Genomic DNA, 21,801 nt, shown 5'->3' on the forward strand with positions numbered 1-21,801 from the left:
ATGGCCATTATCAAAAAACAAAATAAAACAAAACAGACAATAACAAGTGTTGGTGAGGATGTGAAGACAGTGGAGCCCTGAGCACTGTTAGTAGGAATGGAAAATGGTGCAGCCACTATGGAAAACAGTATGAAGTTCCTCAAAAAATTAAAAATAGAGCCAGCAATCTCACTGCTGGGTACTTATTCAAAAGAACAGAAGTCAGGATCTGGAAGACATATCTGCACTCTTGTGTTCACTGCAGCATTATTCATAATAGATTAACCCAAATGTCCAGCAACAGATTAATGGGTAAAGAAAATGTTATATACACTCAATGGAATGTTTTTCCACCATAAAAAGGAAGGATTTCTGTTATATGCTAAGTGAAATCAGGCAGTCATTGAATGATCAATACTGCATGATTCCCCTTCAGTGAGGTAGCTAACGTCATCAAATGTATGGAAACAGAAAGAAGAACTGTGGGGGCCAGGGGCTGGGGAGAGAGGAAAGTGGGAGTTGCTGTTCAATGGGTATAAAGTCTCCATCATGCCAGGTGGAAAGGTCCTAGAGAGCTGCTGTACGACACTGTGCCCGTGCTGAAGTTAACAACACTGTACCCACACTTGGAAATGTGTTAAGAGGATAGATCTCGTGTTACCTGTGTTTTACCATACGAATTCAACAGTGATTTAAATACAGCCGAGAGTTAGCTAACCGAACGTATTACATACAGTAACTATACTGTAGGTTTTACTATAGATTGTAATAAAGACAGAGTAACAGAGGGGAAGAAGTGAATGAGAGTTAAAATACATATAGGCTCCCTGGCCAGTTTGCTCAGTGGTTAGAGCATTAGCCCCAGGATTGAAGGGTTAGGGGCACGTACCTGGGTTGCAGGTTTGATGCCTGGTCGGGGACCTGCAGCAGGCAACCAATCAACATGACTCTCTCACATCAATGTTTCTCTCTCTCTCTCTCTCTCTCCCTCCCTCCCTCCCTCCCTCCCTCCCTCCCTCTCTCTTCTCTCCTCTTTCTCTTTCTGACACCAGAAACACTAGACAGAATAGAGGGGTAAGGCAATATTCAAAGAGATAATGGTTGCCACATTTGCAAAATTAATGAAAGATATAAATCCACAGAGTTTAGATCTAAACAAATCGTACAGATTGCTGTGCGGGAAGGCAAGGAACTCATGGGAAAAATGAATGAGAAGTTAAGGCACATGGAGGAGTTAAGGTCTAACATAATCTAATCCCCAAAGCCAGGAACTGATAAATTTTGATGACAAATGAAAAAATTCAAAGGGGAAAGACCATTATGGCACTGATCTTCTGTGTGGTACTCCTGGTCACTGTGCTGGGCGCTGGCAAATACAGAATTAAGGTGACAAAGTAAATCCACAGTTAGACTGCAGCGTGATAGGTACTGTGACACGTGAGGGTACTGAGCAAACCCAAGGGGAGTGATTGGTAACAGTGATTCCCAGGGACAAACTCCTGATGGGCACCTTAGTTCAGCCAATACTTGTTACGGTCAGTGAATTTCAGATCTATAAACAGAATCACCATCCAGAGTTGTGTTATTCAAAGTTTCCAAGTCCATTTTAAAATTACCAAAGTCCATTTTAAAACATTCGCAAAAGGAGTCAAATCCGTTTTCTTCATACTGTTCGAACTTCCCCATAGAAAGCTAGTCTGGACATTTGGGATCCATAAAAATTAGCATAAGAAGAATTTTTCCAAAAACACACACAAAATTTTTCTTGCTTAATTTAAAAGTAATAGCATAAAAGTAATGGCAATATATTATCTATATCCATGCTGGAATTATCCAAGTCATCCAACAGAAGAAAAGAAATATTTCATATACCTGTTCTTTTTCTGGACTTACTCTTTACAACCTAAAATCAAACCCATTTTGCATAAGTTAATGATATTATCTGCAACATGATATTATCTATGCCACTATAAAGTGCTTATTCCACTCAAGTGAATCATTGGTGTGCTGTTGGATTTAGCCACGTAAGGCCTGTGACCGCACATACGACTCCTTCACCTAACAAAATACTTCTGAAAAAGTACCCATAGATTGTTCCCAAAGAAAACCAATTCTTTCTCACTCTACTCTAAACAGCAGTAGTATATAGAAGCTCAGTGCTATACTATTTCTCTTTCGAATTTAAAAACTTATCCTCAATATATATTAGTGACATGGGTAGATATTACATACACCCAAGGACACAACATCCAAATACATTTATATATGGATAATAAATTTTTATATAAACTGCAAATGATTTCAATAAAATACCAAGATGGTTCTTTAAATGACCATATTTACTTCTTTTACTTTCCAGCAGTAATGAAATGTTTTTAGCCATGCCCTTAATATTCCACAAGACTGAGAAGCCTTTTGAAGTCATAGGAATGTAAATTTTCACAGCCAGTTTTTAAAATAGGTCACTTTAACTGGAAACACCACAAATGTGTATTGCGACTGCCACACTGGCATTAATCTATTAGTGATCAAACAGGTTCGTTAGTTCATTGATGAGAGGGAACTTAAGAACGGATAATGACATTTATTACCAACCAGAGAATAATGAGGGACACCAATTGGTGATTTAAAATAATTTTTTATTGATTTCAGAGAGGAAGAGAGAGGGACAGAGAGAGAGAAACATCAATGATGAGAGAGAATCATTGATCGGCTGCCTCCTGCATACCCGCTACTGGGGATCGAGCCCACAACCAAGGCATGTGCCCTAACCAGGGAATCGAATTGTGACCTCCTGGCTCATAGGTTGATGCTCAACCATTGAACCACACTGGCCAGGCCCAATTGGTGACTTAAATAACCTTCACTGGTGGTCCCTTTGATAAACACCTATAGCACTTAAAAACCAATTTAGTCCTATTTACACAGTGGTTTCCATTGTACAGTTTGGGATATTTGCCTTTTCTGTAAGTTCCTTGAGGGGAGAGGCCTTGTCTTAAATACTACTACTGTATCTCTTCTCGCTCAGAACCAAAGCTGAGTGTATACTTATTGATAAATTAGCTGCAGTAGAATAAAACATATTTTCCATGGCAATTAGGAGGCAATTGAGATGTGACTGTAAAGTAAGCTAATTGTAGGTACAGTTAGTGCAACACAATGACAGCAAGGGACAAGACCATAACAGTGACTTTGAAATAACATGTTCAGAAACAGAGCAAATGAGCTTACGCAGCATAACCATTTTCTGAAGGTACCACATAATTTATTGCATGATTATTGCTTAGCTTTAAAATGCTCTTTTGGGGGGTCTTACACGTGACGATGCATTCATATTTCTATAACGCTATCTCATGTCTGTATAAACTACCTTATTCATACAAGTATGGAAAGAGCTGTATATACTATTCAAAATCAAAAAGAAAATAAAACCAATGTATTATTCCACCCTTCTAAGGTTAATGAACACACACAGTGTTTTCCTAATTAAAACAAAGGTCTTACTTTTCATGCACATTGAAATGACACACAGAATAACAGCAATCTTTTTAGTTAGAAAAATTCAGCACCAACGTGGCTTTAAAATCAACTTCTATCAAAATTTTCATCTTTTCCCCGACCTTCTTCAATCTCTCAACCAAAATTATACATCAATGATGTTTTATAGCAACAATTACGATGCAAATTATGTGATCCTTTATGATAACAGCAGACTTACACTACCTTTACCATTGTAAAGGCACCACACCAGAGGACAAAAGCACACTGCAACATCCTCCCAGCTCTTCCAACAAGACTCTGCTCCTAGAATTTCTTCTCCCTGCACATAAGCACATTAAGTCTCTGTGGCCCCCTACTCTCCAAAATCAAACAATCTGTCCACACCTCCCTCCAACACTTCAGAGGTGAGTCTGTATCTCTGTCTCCTTTTGTCTAAGAACGCGCAGGCACTTAGTTTATGTGACCCACCCTTTAAAGGCATGGGTATACCCAGAGCTGGGGAGGACCTGAGTTAACTAGACAACTAGAGATCTGGTCGGCCCCCCAAAACTTGCTACCCCTTTAGCTCTTTTTAAAAAGTCAGGAAATCAGCATAGGCCCTGTTTACAGGCCAGGATAGTTGTTTCGTTGTTGTTGAGGCTGCTGCTGCTGCTGTTTTAAATCTTTCCCACAAAAGAACTCACGTAAGCTCACAAAACAACTGTACTTTTCAGAAGGTGCAAATACAAACTGATCTTGTTTGTCCCTTTGGTTTTCAAGAGTTGAAACACGAACGACATCTGCATCTAGAAAAAAACTCCTGAGGGCAAGTTCATCAAAGACGCAGAAAATCCTTCCTTCAAAGAAATGCACCTTGTGACGCTCCACGAAGGAGGAGGAATATTTAAAGTAAAACCTTCCCTGGTTTATCACCGCAGGCTTGAGAGAGAGAAGAAAAGGCGCTTGGTTTCCTGTGGCTTTTCAACACTGTGCGATGACCCCGGGGCCACAGAAGCCGTGGGTGCGATTCTTCCACTCATCACTGCCCAGGAGCAGCATAAGCTCTGTAAACTCCGTGCACAAACGCACACCCCCTCTCCACTATCATCCTCGCCCTCCGCCTCGACCCCAGCGTGACCACGATGCTACAAAAAGCAAAGTCATGGGGCAATGCAGGGGGTGGGGGGGAAGGGAGGGGGGAATGTGTGCAAAGGACCGAAAGACCCAGAAAAGCGAGGGTGGGGGAAATAGTCCGCGGGCTGGTCTGTGACCCAGAGCCAGCCCTGGGGTGGGGATGTAGACGCCCCAGGCGCGGAAAAGCCACCGGGATGCCCACTCTGCCTTGCCCTGCCTCTGCCCTCCATCACCCCCTTGCTCTCCGGCAGGGCCACCTCCGGGCAGGGAGCGCCTCTCACAGTCCCCCAGTCTCACGCCGGAGGGTCGGGGTGCAGCCTGGGGCTGAGCGGGGGGCGAGGTCTGGGGGCGCCAAGCGCAGACCCTGCGGCTCGGGGGCCACTGGGGACTCGGCGGCCCGGGTGGAGGGCGAGCGCGGGTCGCAGAGGGGTCTGGCCGCGCGGCTGCGGGGCGGCTCGGGCTACTCACGTTCTCCGTGTCCCGCTCGTTCACCGTGGGCAATGGCGTCCGGGCCGACATTTTGTGCGGGCGGCGGGATCGGGCCGGGGTCCCTCGGGCCGGGCTGAGTGCGGGCTCCGGGGGCGCAGGAAGCGGGCGCAGGCGCGGGCCGAGGCCGGGCGCAGCGCTCCCGCAGGCCGCGGGCGGTGCAACCAGCGGCCCGGAGCGGAGCGGGGAAGAGGCCGCGCGGGGCGGGGAGGGGAGGGGGCGCTGCCCGCGGAGGCGCCGGGGACGCGGGCGCCGGGGAGGGAGGGCTCCGGGCGGGCGGGTGCGGCGCTGCGGGCAGAGGCGCCGGGGGCGGCGTCCGGGCCCCGCTAGGCTCCCGGGGCCATGGCCGAAGGTGAACTCGCGCCTCCGATCGCGGCCCGGCAAGCGCGGCCCCGACAGCGCCCCGCGCCCCGCCCGGGAGAGCGGCGCCCGCGGGCCGTGCCGCAGCCACGCGCGGGGCCGTCCCGGCTGGGTCCGCGCTCAGAGCCGCTGCCGAGCCGGGAGGAGGCGGGCGCGGCACGCAGCGCCCAGGCCACTTGGCGGCGGCCGGCGGGTGGGCGGGCGCCCGCCGGGGGCCTCTCCATTCATTCCCTCATTAGGGATGCGGGGCCGCCTCCTCCCTCCCGCGCTCGCTCCAGCGCCGCCGTCCCCGTTTATTTTGGTCCCGCGCACCACCCGCCGAGTACGGTTGTCTCAGAGCCTCGGGTGCCTTTTCTCTTTCTCTGCGTTTGGGTTTTGCCAGAGGGGGGGTGAGGGGGAGGACGCCGGTCCCGTTTTTGTCCTTTTCGTTGGGGAAAAATTAGATGCATCTGACCCGGGCCCTGCACCCCGACCTGCTACCTTGGACGCCTCCCATTCTCAAATCCTCCTTTGCCTCCGATGTCGAGCGTCCCCAGTCCTTGCCCTCCCCGAGCCTTCTCTCCGGCCCCCTTCTGCAGGAAGCCGGTGGGGTCAGGGTCACCCTAATAGTTGGGCCCAGGGCACAAAAGCCCTTAGAGGCGCCAGCAGGGGCTATGGCCAGGCAGCTCGCCCAGGTGACCCCATGGCGCGGCCTCCTTGGGAATGGGGACGGTGGTAGAGGTCACCCGGTGGCCATCGCAGCACCCCCAGAGTGGGTGCCCCCCAGGAGTCACCACGTTTACAGGGGCTGATCGTCACTTCCTGGGACACAAGGAAGTGTCACTGGGGCCAGAGGAGAGCAGTCTCTGATCTGGGCCCTGTCCTACCGTCCCCAGGTGGCTTCCTCTCCCTTTCCGCCCACTTCTCACATTCCTATAGGAGAGGCCCAGTAGCCCTCTAGAAAGCAATGCTGCTGCTTTCTGTCTTACTTGAGAGCTTACATTTTGCACACGGCCCCAACCTTCCACTATTTCTTTTTCACGTCCTTTCCTGGGTGGGCGGGTAGATAAAAGGAGCAATAGAAGGGGATAGATCCCATTTTTAAGCCACTTCCATAAGTTTCCAATGAGACTCTCAAGATGGGCAATTCCACCTCTCCCCTGAAGTCCACCCATTTGGGAAAAAAAAAGAACCCTGCACCAGATGGTTTTTATCCCGACTTATTAAAGGTAGCTCCTGAAAAGTTAACACTTGACCCTTACAACATGTTCCAAAAGACCTAAAAATAGCAAATACAGAGACCCAGCATACAGTCCCTTCTGGAACACCATCTATGTATGTATTTCTCCAGCACTGTATCTTGTAAACACTTCCCAGTTTCACAAAGCAAATAAAAATCACAGGATCCCTTTGATGTTGATGGCTACTCCTCAAATCCAGTTCAGGCTGTGGAACTGCAAGGCTGCAAACTGGATTATGGCGAGCACCCGGGCACGCCACGCTTTCACAGTTCCTCTGCGGACATCCTGAATCACCCAGATGCCCTGAGGTTGCCAGGGCAGAGCTTGTACTCTTCCAATTAACTAGAGTCGCCGCTGCCTATAGGGGCTGCTCACAGTGTCAGCAGCACAGCGACCTCAGCAGCCACCACAGAGCACCTTGTTACAACAACACCCGTGGTAACCCGGGAATAAACAAGGATCGATGAAAGGGTGTTCAACCCCTTGGGAATGTGATCATTCCCTCCACTGATAGCTTGGGTTTTGCTTTTCAATGCCCACTAACATATTATCCTGTGTCTTTACCCTTGTATTGACCCAGGCAAGCATATTTCTTTTTACCAAAGTCCATTCAGTTGACTTAGTCAAGATCACAGACGCGGCTCATAGTATACAAAAGATAACCGTGATGTGTGGTGTTGTTCGCCCTGTAAGGTTCATTATACCTGTAATGCGTAAAGGCTAATTAGAGACAGAGCTTCACGGAGAGGATTCCCGTACAGTGGCTCCCAAGACTTTAAAGTGTGCTTTAAAAGTCATGGGCAGCCTGGCAGGTATGGCTCAGTGGTTGAGCATCAACCTATGAACCAGGTGCAATTTCTGGTCAAGGGCACATGTCCAGGTTGCGGGCTTGATAACCAGTGTGGGGTGTGCAGGAGGCAGCCGATCAATGATTCTCTCTCATCACTGATGTTTCTCTCTCTCTTTCTCTCTCCCTTCCTCTCTGAAATCAATAAAAATATATATTTTTTAAAAGTCATGGGCAAAGTCAATGAAGGAAAAATACCACATGATCTCACTCATTCATGGATAATAGAGACCATTATAAACTTTTGAACAATAATAGATACAGAGGCAGAGCAGCCTCAAACAGATTGTCAAACTGCAGCGGGAAGGCCGGGGAGGGGTGGGGGGCAAGAGGGAGGGGGGTAAGAGATCAACCAAAGGACTTGTATGCATGCATGTAAGCATAACCAATGGACATAAGACACTGGGGGGTAGGGGAGGCCAGGGGATTGTCAAGGGCGGGGGGAAAAAGGGACACATATGTAATACCCTTTGTAAGACTGTAAGCAATAAAAAAAATAAAATAAAAGAAAAGAAAAAATAAAATAAAAGTCATGGGCAAACCCCTTAGCTTTATGTGCTACACTGTGTTCAAATATATTGAACCTGAACTGAAAATCACATTAACAATAGTCAGGGATACTTATTTTTTAAATCAACCTATTTAAAAAAAAAAGGTTTTATAACAGCAGAGCTACATTCAAAGGGAGTCTTCATTGGATGGGTAACTCAACTCCATAATTCTGGTTAACAAAATAGACTAGAAACAGCTTTATTAAAAAATGGACTTCAAATAATTCATGCCTGCCATTGTGGGCTTGTTGCATAATGAACATTCACTCTGCACAGGTTAGAAAAGGTCACAGTGTTCTTGAAAGGAGTGTGTGCCCCTACGTGAGCTCTCCACCCCTTGAGATGGCAGGCTGCAGCGTTGTGACTGAGTCAGAGCTGTGTGGCCATCGCCCTTACTTAACAATGAGCACGCTCAGAAGCAAAATTCTCTTGTGTCACTATACACAGCTTCTTGTGCCTGTGACTAGGAAGAAATGACAACAGGAATATTTTAAGGGTTGAGTCATTTTCTTCAGGAGTATTAGCCAAATGTGGCATGTTGCATTTAGAGGTTTCTAACCTAAGGTGTTGGGGTAATAAAGGTTTCGGGGAAGGAGAGGGAATTGAAAATACTGAGAAAACAAAAGAAAAACAAGATCGTTGGGTGCTAAACCCACACGGAAATATGCTGAATGAGCACTGCTTCCCAGCAGCTTTATGAAGCAGAATTCTCTGGCGCTACTGTCCTTACAGGACTACCTGTGGCTACTGAGCACTTGCCATGTCACCGAGGAACTGAATTTTTAATGTGATTTCATTCTAAACAATTTACAAGCTGACCTTTTATTCAGTTATTGGAAAATTTTAAAATATGTTAGAAAACCTTGGATCCACGCATCTAACTTCTTAACTATAAATATTCTGAAATCTCAATGCAGATCAAGTATTCTGATGAAAATGATTCATCTGAATTGAGATACGTTTGCCAAAATAAAATGCATACCAGAATTTTAATGGCTGGATAGGAAAAGAGTGCAAGATATCTCTTTAATATCATATTAATTATATACTGAAAGGCTAATATTTTGATATGTTGGGTTACATGAAATATACTATTAACTTCAAGTGTTTCTTTTTACTTTTTCAAATGTGGATACTGACAGATATGAAATTACATATGTCACTTAAAATTCTGTCTCTATTGGACAGTACAGTGGGGCGTTGACTTACGAGTGTCCCGATTAATGAGTTTTTTTGAGATACCACCTAGTTAATGAGCTCCTTAACGAGCTCAGTCTCGGAACGAATTAAACTCGTAAGTCAAGGCCCCACTGTACTTCTCTATAAGGTAAAAACTGAGAAGAAAGAGGTGCTAAAAAAAATCAAAGGCCTTGATTAGAAGCTATTAATAAATCGTTCTTTGACTCAACAAACACCACTCGGACACGTGCCACGCACTGTACTGTTCAAAGGGAATGTTCTTCACCTAACGGTTCCAGCAGTTAGCATTATAATATTCTTTTTACAGCGCTAAGTGGGAAACATGGCTGATTCATACAAATGAGTGTCTACAGATGGCACTCATTTGTAAACAAAGACTTTCTCAAACGTGACAGATTCAGCAGGGTTCATGCTCAACTCGTGTTTTAAATGTATCCAGTGCGTGATAGTCGTGGCCAGTCAGTCACTATTTATTGAGGGCACACTTTGTAGGATACAAGACTATCTGCAATCGTCCATTTAACCCACTGCAGAAAGTCACAAGCTGGGCAATTCTGTACCGTAACAAAGAGCTGTCCCAGCTAAAGAGAAACATGGTGAATGTCCTTCAGGGAAAGAATAATCAGTTCTTTTCATAAAATAAACTGGGTCCCCTTTGCTCTCCTGTCCTTCACAAGGTCAAGTTTTTGCATGTCAACAGTCGCCACTGAAAATGTGGAACCACTGAAATGGAAAGGATGTGTTTTAGGTTGAAAACTGTGTCAGGCTGCTGCCTTGTGCCTTGTGCATGTGGCCGTGGAAGGAGGCCTGAGAAGTCCTTGCGATCATGCCCTACACGAGTCTTCATAGCTGTCAGTGTCAGCCCAAGAGTCGGCTCACTGGCTTGTCCAGGGTGGGCCCGCCACCTCACAGCACAATCTATGTCCAGGTAATTCTTAATCTCCTTCCACTCCCCACAAGCGCCCTAGACTCGGCAATGCCGCGCTGTTGGAATTCCCCAAACACACTGTTCTGCTGACTCCTCTGCACCTTTGAGTCACCTCTTCTCTCTTCTTGGAATGTCCTCCCTCCTTTCTGTCTGATGGACTCCGAGCTGGTCTTTAAAAATCTTTTCTTGGATGGCTTCCCTGACACCCCTGCTCCTCCCGACACCCACAGAGTTCATCAATCACTGTCCCTCACCACCTCCGCACCCTGGACACACTTGGGCTGCTGCTCTCCTTGCACTGTGTGCCTGGCTGGTCGCCCACCCAACTGGGACTGCGACCTGGGTCAAGGAAGGGAATGTCTTCTTTAACTCTTTTTGCCCAGGACCAAGCTCAGTGCCTAGCAATTGGTAGCTACCCAGTTTCTTAAATGACCATGAATGACTCATCCCACGTTGTAAACTTTCCTGTACCTTCATATTCTTTTGAATTTCTAAGAAGCATCACATAGGAGTGGAAAATAGTATAGGAGAATCATTAAAGTTTGCAAGTTGGGATTGTAGAAGCAGATAAGATTTCACACAGTATACAAACTGTTTTCCCAATAAATATTATTGATTGGGTGGCAAAGTGACTCTTTCCTATCCCCTATAGAGTAGCAGCTTAACACAGTGCTGTTAATTTTACTACTCTGTGATTTCACTGTCATCATTCTTTTTTTAAAATATATTTTATTGATTTTTTTACAGAGAGGAAGGGAGAGGGTTAGAGAGTTAGAAACATCGATGAGAGAGAAACATCGATCAGCTGCCTCCTGCACACCCTGCATTGGGGATGTGCCCGCAACCAAGGTACATACCCTTGACCAGAATCGAACCTGGGACCCTTGAGTCTGCAGGCCGACGCTCTATCCACTGAGCCGAACCAGTTAGGCTGTCATCCTTCTTTTGTACCCATACATAGGAAGTGCTCATCACGGTTATCTCATAAAACAGTCTTTTAAATGAGTCTCTCCATAAACCAAGGTGTACTGTCAAAGGTAGGATGAAAAGTCAGAGGTGGAATAACGTGATGATGGAGTGCTGAGAGCAACAGAGCTGGCTGACCCTCCCCACGGAGGAGCCTCAGGAATTGGGTGGCTCTTCTGAGCAAAGCCTTTCAGCAGGCTGAGCGTCACAGCATCGCCTGACAGTGAAGTCAGGACAGCAAAACAAAGGACCAGACACGTGGGTGTGACTACTGGTGGGAGTTACACACTGGTCTCTGGCAACACGGAAAAAAATGCAGATGAAAATTAACAGCATCATCTTCAAATAATGGATATTGGTTACGTATAGACTCCTGTGGGTGTGACTACACCCATAGTATTGTCCCGCAAACTACAGTTCTGTAATGTCACATAGGAAGCAAAACAATCCTATGAAAGTCTTACGGTAGCCACCCTAGAGTAGGAGTTTAGTTATCTTTCACTTGGCATTTACAAATTGAACATCATGGAATTCAACACCCTTTTAAACAGCCTTGTGATCTGATTCCATGGATCATATTCTGGGTACCCTGTTCCCTTATATTTTATACTTATTTTGTTAGTATTAAATGATCAGTTTTGTAGTTTCTTTCTACACACTCAATTTATTCAATCCCTGTAAATTGTGTTTTCTATGTTAAATGTTACATTACTTACATTTGATGAGTTTCTTCCTTTCTACATTAGTACTGACACCATTTGTTACTTTTCTTTTCATTCATTCATTCATTCATTCATTCAAAAAACATTGAGCCCTGCTAATGCCAGGCACCATTCAAAAGTCTTCAGAAAGAGCAGTAGATGAAATAGACAAAAGTCCCGCCCACATGAAGTTTACATTTTGATAGGCACTTGCACTGTCTACCAGCCCTGGGCAAACTACGGCCCGCGGGCTGGATCCAGCCCGTTTGAAATGAATAAAACTATTGAAAAAAAAGACCGTACCCTTTTATGTAATGATGTTTACTTTGAATTTATATTAGGTCACACAAACACTCCATCCATGCTTTTGTTCCGGCCCTCCGGTCCAGTTTAAGAAGCCATTGTGGCCCTCAAGTCAAAAAGTTTGCCCACCCCTGGTCTAGACAGTTCAAAACCAGAGCCTCCCATAATACAAATAACCTTTCATGTTACACATTGCTTATTTTTCTCTTTTAACAAACAGAAGCACCCAGGCTTAATTTTTTTTTAAGTAATGAATTGCAGTAGCTAGATCTTTTCTCCAATCTAAAGGTAATTGCTTTCCCTCGATATTTTGGCCCTTCTCCAATGAGCTTTTGTCTAAACGGCTTCAACTGGTTCCACAAGTAGCTTGGGTACTTTCAACCCAATAATAAAGATGCCTTCCTGCCCAGGTGACTTGCATTTGATCTACGTTTTGTAATATTATCTCAGCTTTATTATCTTGACACCAGGATACCTTTGCACTTCATCATTAACAATTGCTTTACCTTCAACCACTAGTAAACTGTCAATATTTTAGCAGGTCTGCAAGAATCATGTAATAAGTAAGAATCTATACTTATAGCCATTTTAGAAGAACTTTTTTTAATATAAAGAAGCACTTTGGATAAGTTCTTCCCTGTCTGTCCTATAAAAACTAAGCCCCTACTACTCACTTTGGTGGTATATTCCTCTTCCCTTCGTCATTCTTATAATGACTGACAGGGATACACTGAGCATTCTTTCCAGTACTGTGTCTCCAGAGCCTTTTAAAGACATGGAATATGTAGTTACTCAGTTAACTACAATGACATTGAATGGAGGCATCAATCACTGATCTAATGATTTCTCTGCATTTGAACATGTTTTCAGATCCCAGATTACTTTCAGACAGCCTCCATTCATAGGAGAAGGGCAAGTTTAAATGTCCCTTCATCTTTCCAAACTCTCTCCACAGTCACCCCCTGGGCACTCGCCCCCCATTGCTAAATAGCTCCATTGACATGGCTCCAGATGAACTTTTCCCACTACTTGCCTTATCTTCTTTTGCTAGTTCTAAAACAAGTATCCAAATTCCTAAAGTTATAAATGCCCCCTTTTTAAAAGCTTTAAAAACGTGGAATATGCATCTCAGAAGATTACCATGGCTAGAATCCAGGTTTACGTATATGTGAAAAAATGTACTTCCTTTGTAATATTTTTAACCATTCTTTTGCTATATCCTTGTGGCATATCAAACCTTAATTCCACCTTTACACTAAGCCACAAATCAACTGCATACGACTGAGCACCTACTACATGCTTAGTACTATTCTAATTTTTACATAAATACAGCAAGACTTGTATTGCACCTTCGCTACAAAAAGAAACTCCTCTTTTGTAATTGCATCTGGAATCTTGTGGCACCGAGCTTTTGTGTATTCTCAGTGGTGGTAAGTCATAGTCTTTGGAGGGTTTATTTTTAAGGCCGAGTCATTCAGAATCAACTTTGATGGGTAGTATGGATGATTAAATGGGATAATCTCACATTTGAGTAAATATTAGAAGTATAATAGTTTCAACAATATTTCCTCGTATTCATCAAGTTGAATCATGCTTTTAAGAAGCAATGAAAACACTGAAAGATGACAGCCTTTTTAGAATAAGCATAAAACCTTGAAAACTGATTATTTTAAAGAGAGGTTCTCATTGTTTTATAATCACTTCTACACGTGGTCATGTGGCTCATGTAGTTAAAGAACGTGCAATCTTGATAGAATGACACAAGAATATAAAGAACAAATTAGAGTGTTAATTGCTAGTCCAAAGGGTACTAGAGGCAAACAAAGGTGGAAAAGAGGCTTCAGTATAAGAGCATCACTACTCATCATCAAGCCCTGGGCGGTGTGGCTCAGTGGATAGAGCATTGGCCTGCAGACCAAAGGGTCCTGGGTTCGATTCCGGTCAAGGGCACATGCACGGGTTGTGGGCTCGATCCCCAGTCTCGGGGGTGTGCAGGAGGCAGCCAATCAGTAATTCTCTCTCATCATTGATGTTTCTCTCTCTCCCTCTCCCTTCCTCTCGGAAATCAATAAAAATGTATTTTTAAAAAAATACTCATCAACATTGTTTACAGATGGCCACCAGGTACCTAAAAAGATGGTCACTATCACCAATTAGAGAAATGCAAATCAAACCCATAATGAGCTATCACCTCACACCTGTCAGAATCACTATCATCAAAAAGACAAGAATTATGTAAGAAATCTGAAAACAAAAAACAAAAAAACAAACTGTTATTCTATTGTTTGTTATGACTAAAATCTTTAGCCATTTTAACCTCAGTTTTTTAAAGCTATTCAGTAAAAACAATAAAAAATAAAAACTATTATCAAGTCAGGAACATGAATATATTGCTTAAAGTTTTATGTACTAACGAATATTATAAACCATCACTAGATTGGGGAAAATAAATTCTAATCCATAACTCTAAAAAAAAAAAACCCCAAAAAAACAAAAAGACAAGAAATAACAAGTATTGGTGAGGATGTGAGGAAAAGAGAATGCTTGTGCATTACTGGTGGAGATGTAAATTGGTGCAAACAATATGGAAAACAGTAGGGAGATCCCTCAAAAAAATTAAAAATCGGAGTACCATATAACCCAGCAATTCCACTATTGGATATACATCCAAAGATAATAAAAATACTTATATCTGTACCCCGTGTGCACTGCAGCATTGCTTATAATAGCCAAGACATGGAAATAAGCACAACCTAAGTGTCCACCAAAGGATTAATGGATAAGGAAAATGTGAGATATATATAATAAATTTAGTATTCAGTCATAAAAGAGGATGAAATCTTGCCATTTTTGACAATATGGATGGAGCTTGAGGGCATGATGCTAAGTGAAATAAATCAGACAGAGAAAGACAAATACCATATGATCTCATTTATATGGAGTATGTGGAATCTAAAAAAAATTTAAATAAAAAACAAGCTCATAGATATAGAGAACAGATTGGTGGTTACCAGAGGTGGGAGCTGGAGGGTGAGTGAAGTGGGTGCAGTGGGTCAAAGGTACAAACTGACAGTTATAAAAGAAGTCATGGGGAGTAATACATAGCATGGTGACTATAGTTAATAACAGTACTGTACTGCATATTTAAAAGTTGCCAAGGAAGTAAATCTTAAAAGTTCTTATCACAAAATAAAATATTTGCAACTATGTAAGGTGACGAATGTTAACTGGATTTGTGGTCATCATTTGACAATATATGCAAATATCAAATCACTGCGTTGGATACCTGAAACTAATATAAAGCTATACGTCAATTATACCTCAATAAAAATAATAAAAGAAAACAAAAGAGCCAATGTTTATTTCCTAAAGTCTTTACCTTATCTCTTGTAATCCACACTAAAGTCTTGGTATGCAGACAAATATTCTTGGTACATTCCCCAGAGAAGAGACCAAACCTCAAAAGGTGAAATGATTGCCTAGTGGCATCCATTTCAGGAGAAGCTTAATCTGGAAAACCGGGTCTTCCACCCAGAACCCGGCCTCTCTTCATTTATTTCTGGGTCTTTCTCCTGGACTCCCAAAAATCTATAGGAGGATCACTGACTCTGTACCCACAGTCCTCCTCTCTCTTCCTACAAACCACTGTCAGCATTCTGAATCTGAGAACTTGAATGCAACTGAGGCGTGGAGGTGAGGGCTAAGGACAGAGAGCCATGTGAGTAACTGTGGTGAACCTATCTGCTATAAATGTGAAATAAATTCAGGTCCTGCCCTAGAGGCCATATTGGCTTATGTAGCTTGTTTGATGTTTTTATGTGGATAAAATCAGATTAGATTTAAAACCAACAACAAACTAGAATTAGGAAAGAAATCATGAAAAGATGTAACTTCCAGCCTGGAGGGGATGTGTTTGTGTGTGAGGGAACGGGTAAGGAGGGGGCACACTTATGTGGGGAAATGGAGAGCAGTTTCGCCTGGATGAAGTTAGGAGAGAGCTGTGGACTAGGGATCAAACTGGCAACCTTGGCGTATTGGGATGATGCTCTAGCCAACTGAGCTATCCGGCCAGGGCAACAAATTATATTTTAAGGCTTTAGATCTTTTCTTTTAGTGGAAGGAGGTCAAGTAACTTAAGCAACTATCATGCTAAAAATTACTCTAAGTATTCAATCAGTGTACACCAAGAATAGACAGGCCAGCACACAGCATAGGTACTGGATATAAAATCACCCCCTGATTGGCATAGTGCATGGAAATTTGAGCAAGTGCCTTACTTGGTGCACTGGGGAAATGGTGGACAGGGTGGAATGATCCTCAGAAGATTAAGAGACCAGTCCTCTTTGTCAATTGGACAAAAAGAACTAAACTGCCCCAATGGGAATAGCAGTGCCATTCCTGTGGGTAGGCTGGCTTTGTGGGCATGCGCCCTGGGCAGTCACAGGTGTCCCACACTCATAAGAACCCTGTGCTTGTGCTATGCTCTTCTTTGGCTGTGTTGAAATTCTGAATAATTTTTAAGTAAGAGGCCCTCCCCTGGGCCCACAATTTATGTAGTCAATCCATAAATCGCATGATATAGTTCTAAGCTCCATAATTATCTCTCAGTAATGTAATTTTATTGTCGTCCCTTCTCATTATTGTTATTATTATACTATTATTGCTTTACTTTTATTAGTTATAGTCCTGAAACCTCAGTGCACACAGCTTCACTAACTGCACAGTCAGTGAAAGACAAGGCGTGTCCAAGGCGTGTCTGTGTTAATGACCCTCTATCTCAGAGAAGCACATGTGGGTCATTTCCATTAAAGCAACAAAAACAACCAGCAATCAGGAATCGAGAGCTCAGGTACCAAGCCTTGGGCTAGACTCACTACCAAATAGACGCTTCCTATTATTTGACACCTACTGAGCGCCCTGCAGTTCACATTTGGCATTTTCTTTCATCTCCACGGTAACCCTATGGGAGTTACCCAAAGTCACACACAGCTATGGAGTTCCTCAGACTCCACCACAATCTGAGGCCACCCAGGGAATTGTTCCTACAGTCAAGGAGCTCACAATGGACCCAGTGAGACCAGGTCCCCCACCCACCACATCTCACCTCTGCAGGGCCTGCACGCGCGCGCGCGCGCGCGCGCGCACACACACACAGACACACACACACACACACACACGAACATGCTTGCACCAAATCATCTATAAAAGAAAATCACTGCATAGAAATATAATGTGAGATGCATCCACCAAGGCCATGGGGTTGATTATAAAAGGCTTCTGGGAAGTAGAGCCTGAAGCTGCATTTGAAGACAGAAAGAAGCCATTATCAGTGAAGAGGAGTGAATCATTCGTTCTCTGATGAGAATATAATGGCCAAAGCAGGGAGGCAAGAATGAGCTCGCCGTGGACAGGAGAAAACAAGTACACCTGCTTGACTGGAACAAAGCTGGAAGCAGCCCAGAGGAATCATTCACACACAAATATACTTTGGGACACACTAAGTGTGCTCATGTGTGAAAGCCAGCTTTCCTCGGATAGAACCATGGCTTCTACCGACATGGCTTTAAAATAATCCTGGGAACCACTGCCTGCTTTCTTCCAAGCCTTCATCGTTTTCTCCCAATGGGACCATTCACTTCTCTGTGTCTGTGGGCTGCTCTGAATTCTAGCGGCACTCACTCCCTGGGGTCTATAGATCCCAAAAAGAAAAATCACCAAACTTTCTCTTTCCCCGAGTGCGGAATTGTTTTCATTTCGACTTGAAATGTGTTATTGCGGGTTTGCTGACATTCTTTCCCCAAAACAAGACCACAACTATTTGTATTGCAAGAATAATTCCCAGTTCAACGTGCGGAAACTCATTCTGGTAAGATGCTTTAATGCGCTGCTGAAGAAACATGTTTGCTTTGCTCTGCGTTTCTGCCTGTTATGTTTATGGGCCATGTATTTGTGATAACAAGAGGTTTAAACAATAAACAATACAGGAACATCATCCCAGCCCGCCAGAATCTCCTCTTGGGAGGAAGTGGGGTCTGGATGTTAAGCCATACCAGATGAATGGAATGATTGGAACTCTGCTGATCCCTGGTTTCCGTCTCAGTGGGATTTATTCTGCCTCATTTTCTCTACCTATCAAATGGAGATAGCCATTTTCACTTCATAGTCGAAGCATATGAGACGTGGTCAAAGTCCTATTGAAGTACAAGTATAAACAAATGATATAAATAAGTAAATATGTAAATATAGGCTTGAAAGTACTCTCTTCCAAATATGGTAAAAATATAAAATCTCTGTGATGTCATAAGAAAGTCCCCCAAATAGAGCATCGACCATTCATCTTAGCTCTCTCAGAGGGCAACCAAAGTGCTGCTGAAAATCGTGTTCACTTCTGTGTGACCCAGTTCCAAGGGAGGGTTTATCGCTGGGCCTTTGAATTATTCTCCCAGGCTTCTGAACATGCATGTATTGTTCTAGAACAGTGCTTCTCACACCATCTATGCTGAAAAGCCAGGGTTTCTCCCTCCAAATTTCCAATCTGCCAAAAACTGACACTGCTGTCAAATGCAATTCGAATGAATTTGCAGAAAACGTTAAGAATTTTAAACACAGACGTGCAAAAATAAAAGCTTAAATTTATTACTTTCAACAGACATAAAATTACTCTGTTGAAGTCTGTGTGTCTAAGCATTCTCGATTTCTACTTAGCTCATCACTGAACAACAATGAACAATGTGGGAGTCGGCTGCCGTAAAGCCCTCTTCCCAAACCGTCCCTCCCCACTCCCGTGTCCTCCCCAAAACTCTTCCTAATGCTGCTAGCAGGGCCACCATGGCGGGGTTTGCAGCTAGTGCCGGGGCATTTACAGACAAGCATCTTCGCATCTTTTTCCTCCATTTCAGGTTCAGAGCTGCATCTGAGGAGCTCTGAGGAGCTCCTGCATCTGAGTGGTCTTAGTCACCTAATCACTCAGCCTTCTTGTAAAGACAGCTAAATATTCCAGGCTTGCCCAAACAACTCCCAGGTGGCATGCCACTCCGGGGCTCTCTGGGGGATTCCTGGGGCGTGCTGTGGCCGTGCTGAGTCAGAGCAGAACCCATCCCAGAGGAATGTCAGGTACGCCTCCTTGGCCCCATTCCTGATCCAAGTGAGTCAGGGACCATGGCCGTCCTTCCTCCTTCCCACCCTTTGTTTTTGGTGACCTGTGCCATGTCCATGAATGACCTCTGCGTCCTTAAAAAATGCTTTCCATCAGCCATCCTTATCCTTTGGCAACATTTTTCTCTAATGACTGCATTCCTGTGATAACAGATAACGAGGAAATAAAGAAGAACAGCCCGTGGGGACCCGGCTTTATGACTTAAAGACGAAAAGAAAATAATTTCCTGGAACGTCAAGCCCCGCCCCCCATGCTGGAATGATGGGGGTTGCCCACTCTTTATTCTTGCTTCTGCATAGAGCTACAAGTCAATTCAGGGGTACCTTACTGAAGTCTGAGAAAGAGGGACATCCAGGAGCTCCCTGAAAAGATGAGATAGCCTGTGTGCATGTGAATTTTTCTGTAAAATGGGGCTTTTGTTCCCATCAGACCTTCAAGAGTTGCATATAAAAGTTTAAAACCTCTAATTTAAGCAATTTTCAATGGAAGAGGAGGTCTCTTTCTACCTTGGAGTCTCTAATGTGAGATTCAAGCCTTATGCAACATTTTCTCTTCATCCAGACACTGTGTTTTCCAAATCACCAGTTGTGATCTGTGCCTTGAGTCACAATGGGCATTAAAAACAAATTAGAATAGAAGGAAATCACCCCCAGTTCCTCAAAGGTAATCAGGGCAAGTATAATTTCATGACACTTTAGTCGAGTGTGAGTACAGGGTTTTGATGTAAAATGTATTTCAGCCCGGCTGGTGTTCCTCAGTGGTTGAGCATCTACCTACGAACCAGGAGGTCACGGCTTGATTCCTGGTAGGGACACATGCCTGGGTTGTAGGCTTGATCCCCACTAGGGACGTGCAGAAGGCAGCCGATCGATGATTCTCTCGCATCACTGATGTTTCTATCCCTCTCTCCCTCTCTCTGAAATCAATACAAATATATTTAAAATGTATTTAATACATGGATGGATCTAGAGATTTAGTGCCCAGACTTGAGTGTAGACAAGAGTCATCTAAGCAGGGAATTAAAATACAGATTCCCGGTCCCTGTCCATAGAGCCTGCTTATTAGAGATCTGCACGTCACAAGTTCCCCCAGTGAATGTGGGGAGATAGACTCTGAGCACACTCAGATAAATACTTATCCGGAAGCACAGACCGAGAACAAAGGCTTGGAAGTCACAGTAGGAATTAATATCATCATGTACATGCTTGTTGTACTGTGACTGTTATTTTGCCTGAGACTTGCTTCCCTTTCAGGTCCTAGCACAGTCTTCTTTTTTTAAAATGTTTTTGTTTGCTTTTTATTAATTTCAGAGAGAGGAAGGGAGAGGGAGAGACAGAAACATTAATAATGAGAGAGAATTATTGATCAGCTGCCTCCTGTATGCCCCCTACTGGAGACTGAGCCCACAACCTGGGCATGTGCCCTGACCAGAAATCGAACCTGTGACCAATTGGAGCATGGTCGACCCTCCATTGCTGAGCCACGCCCGCCAGGCTACACAGTCGATTTCAATGCCCTCCTCTGTGCTCTCAGTGCCCCTGGAAAGCTTCCAGAATAGCACTTAATGACCCGGTCAGAGGAGGGGCTGATTGGCTTGTCTGTTTACCAGGCTTGGAGCTGCAGAAGGCCAAAACCATGTCCCCTAGCCTGGCGCCCAGTGCCCAGCGCCCAGCGCTGTGCCGCACAAACAGACCTGGCGTCACTTCTCTCCCTACTTCTCCCGGGGGTGGGGTAGAGTGGGGACAAATGTCCTTCTGGGTCTCTCCTTGTTCTAACAGTCTGTTTCGGGTGAGGTCTGTGTTTGCATGAAGGCAGAAGAAAGATTTTAGCGTCGAGGTACCATGTGAAGATGAAGACTGAGGATGAAGACGGCCTACACAAACTCCAAGACACCTTCCAGCCCCAAATCAAAAATGCCATTGCTTCAGAGGCCACCTTCCTGTCTGCCTCCAGCACAAAGCCCACCCCAGAGAAAATGGGGCTGCCCTGACCGAGCAGCCCTCTGAAGGCCGGTTGCTGGGACCTCATAACGGTTGGGCGGGCTGAACTGCTGTCAATTGGGAGGCGAGTCAGCTGCTATCCTGGGAAAAAGGATCAGGGAGATGCTGAAGCAACTGTTACCGATTTTCCCGGCAGTGCCTTTCGACAGGCTGGAATCGAAGCGATAGGTGGAGACGTCCCGGAGGTCACTAGTGCATAGGAGAAAGCTCGCTGGCTGTGTAATAGCAGCCTCAGCCTGTGCTGGATGAGAACCTTGAGGAGGGAGGCTGGACAGATGAATTCACGTGGGGAATGTCTGGGAACACCTCTAAGTAGCAGCTTACAACCTTTCAGAAATAAGGGCTGTAATGAGAGCAAAGTAGTTCTCTCTAAAAGACTCTTTGGTAGCAATTAAGGTAGCCCAATATGCACAGCCCTGTTTTACCATGCAATAAACCCCTAAATTAACAAATAAGCCAAAGCCATTATCGGATATTTTCAGTAATGAAC

The 21,801-nt window shown here is 44.4% G+C and overlaps 1 protein-coding gene across 5 annotated transcripts in view; it reads right to left on the reverse strand.

Annotated features, from left to right (window-relative positions):
* Window positions 1-5,632, reverse strand: part of MARK1 (microtubule affinity regulating kinase 1) — a 56,683-nt gene extending 51,051 nt beyond the window's left edge. Inside the window, exon 1 of one of the 5 annotated variants that reach the window (XM_059677725.1) lies at window positions 5,062-5,589. In XM_059677725.1, the coding sequence (XP_059533708.1) occupies window positions 5,062-5,112 (51 nt within the window). In that variant the 5' untranslated portion in view covers window positions 5,113-5,589. Of the gene's footprint in view, window positions 1-5,061 lie in introns of all 5 variants that reach the window. The other 4 variants (XM_059677724.1, XM_059677728.1, XM_059677726.1 and 1 more) reach the window with 4 other exon arrangements.
* Between the last annotated feature and the right edge of the window lie 16,169 nt (window positions 5,633-21,801).

The sequence above is a fragment of the Myotis daubentonii genome, chromosome 20 (genome assembly GCF_963259705.1).
Source record: "Myotis daubentonii chromosome 20, mMyoDau2.1, whole genome shotgun sequence".
NCBI classification, from domain to species: domain Eukaryota; kingdom Metazoa; phylum Chordata; class Mammalia; order Chiroptera; family Vespertilionidae; genus Myotis; species Myotis daubentonii.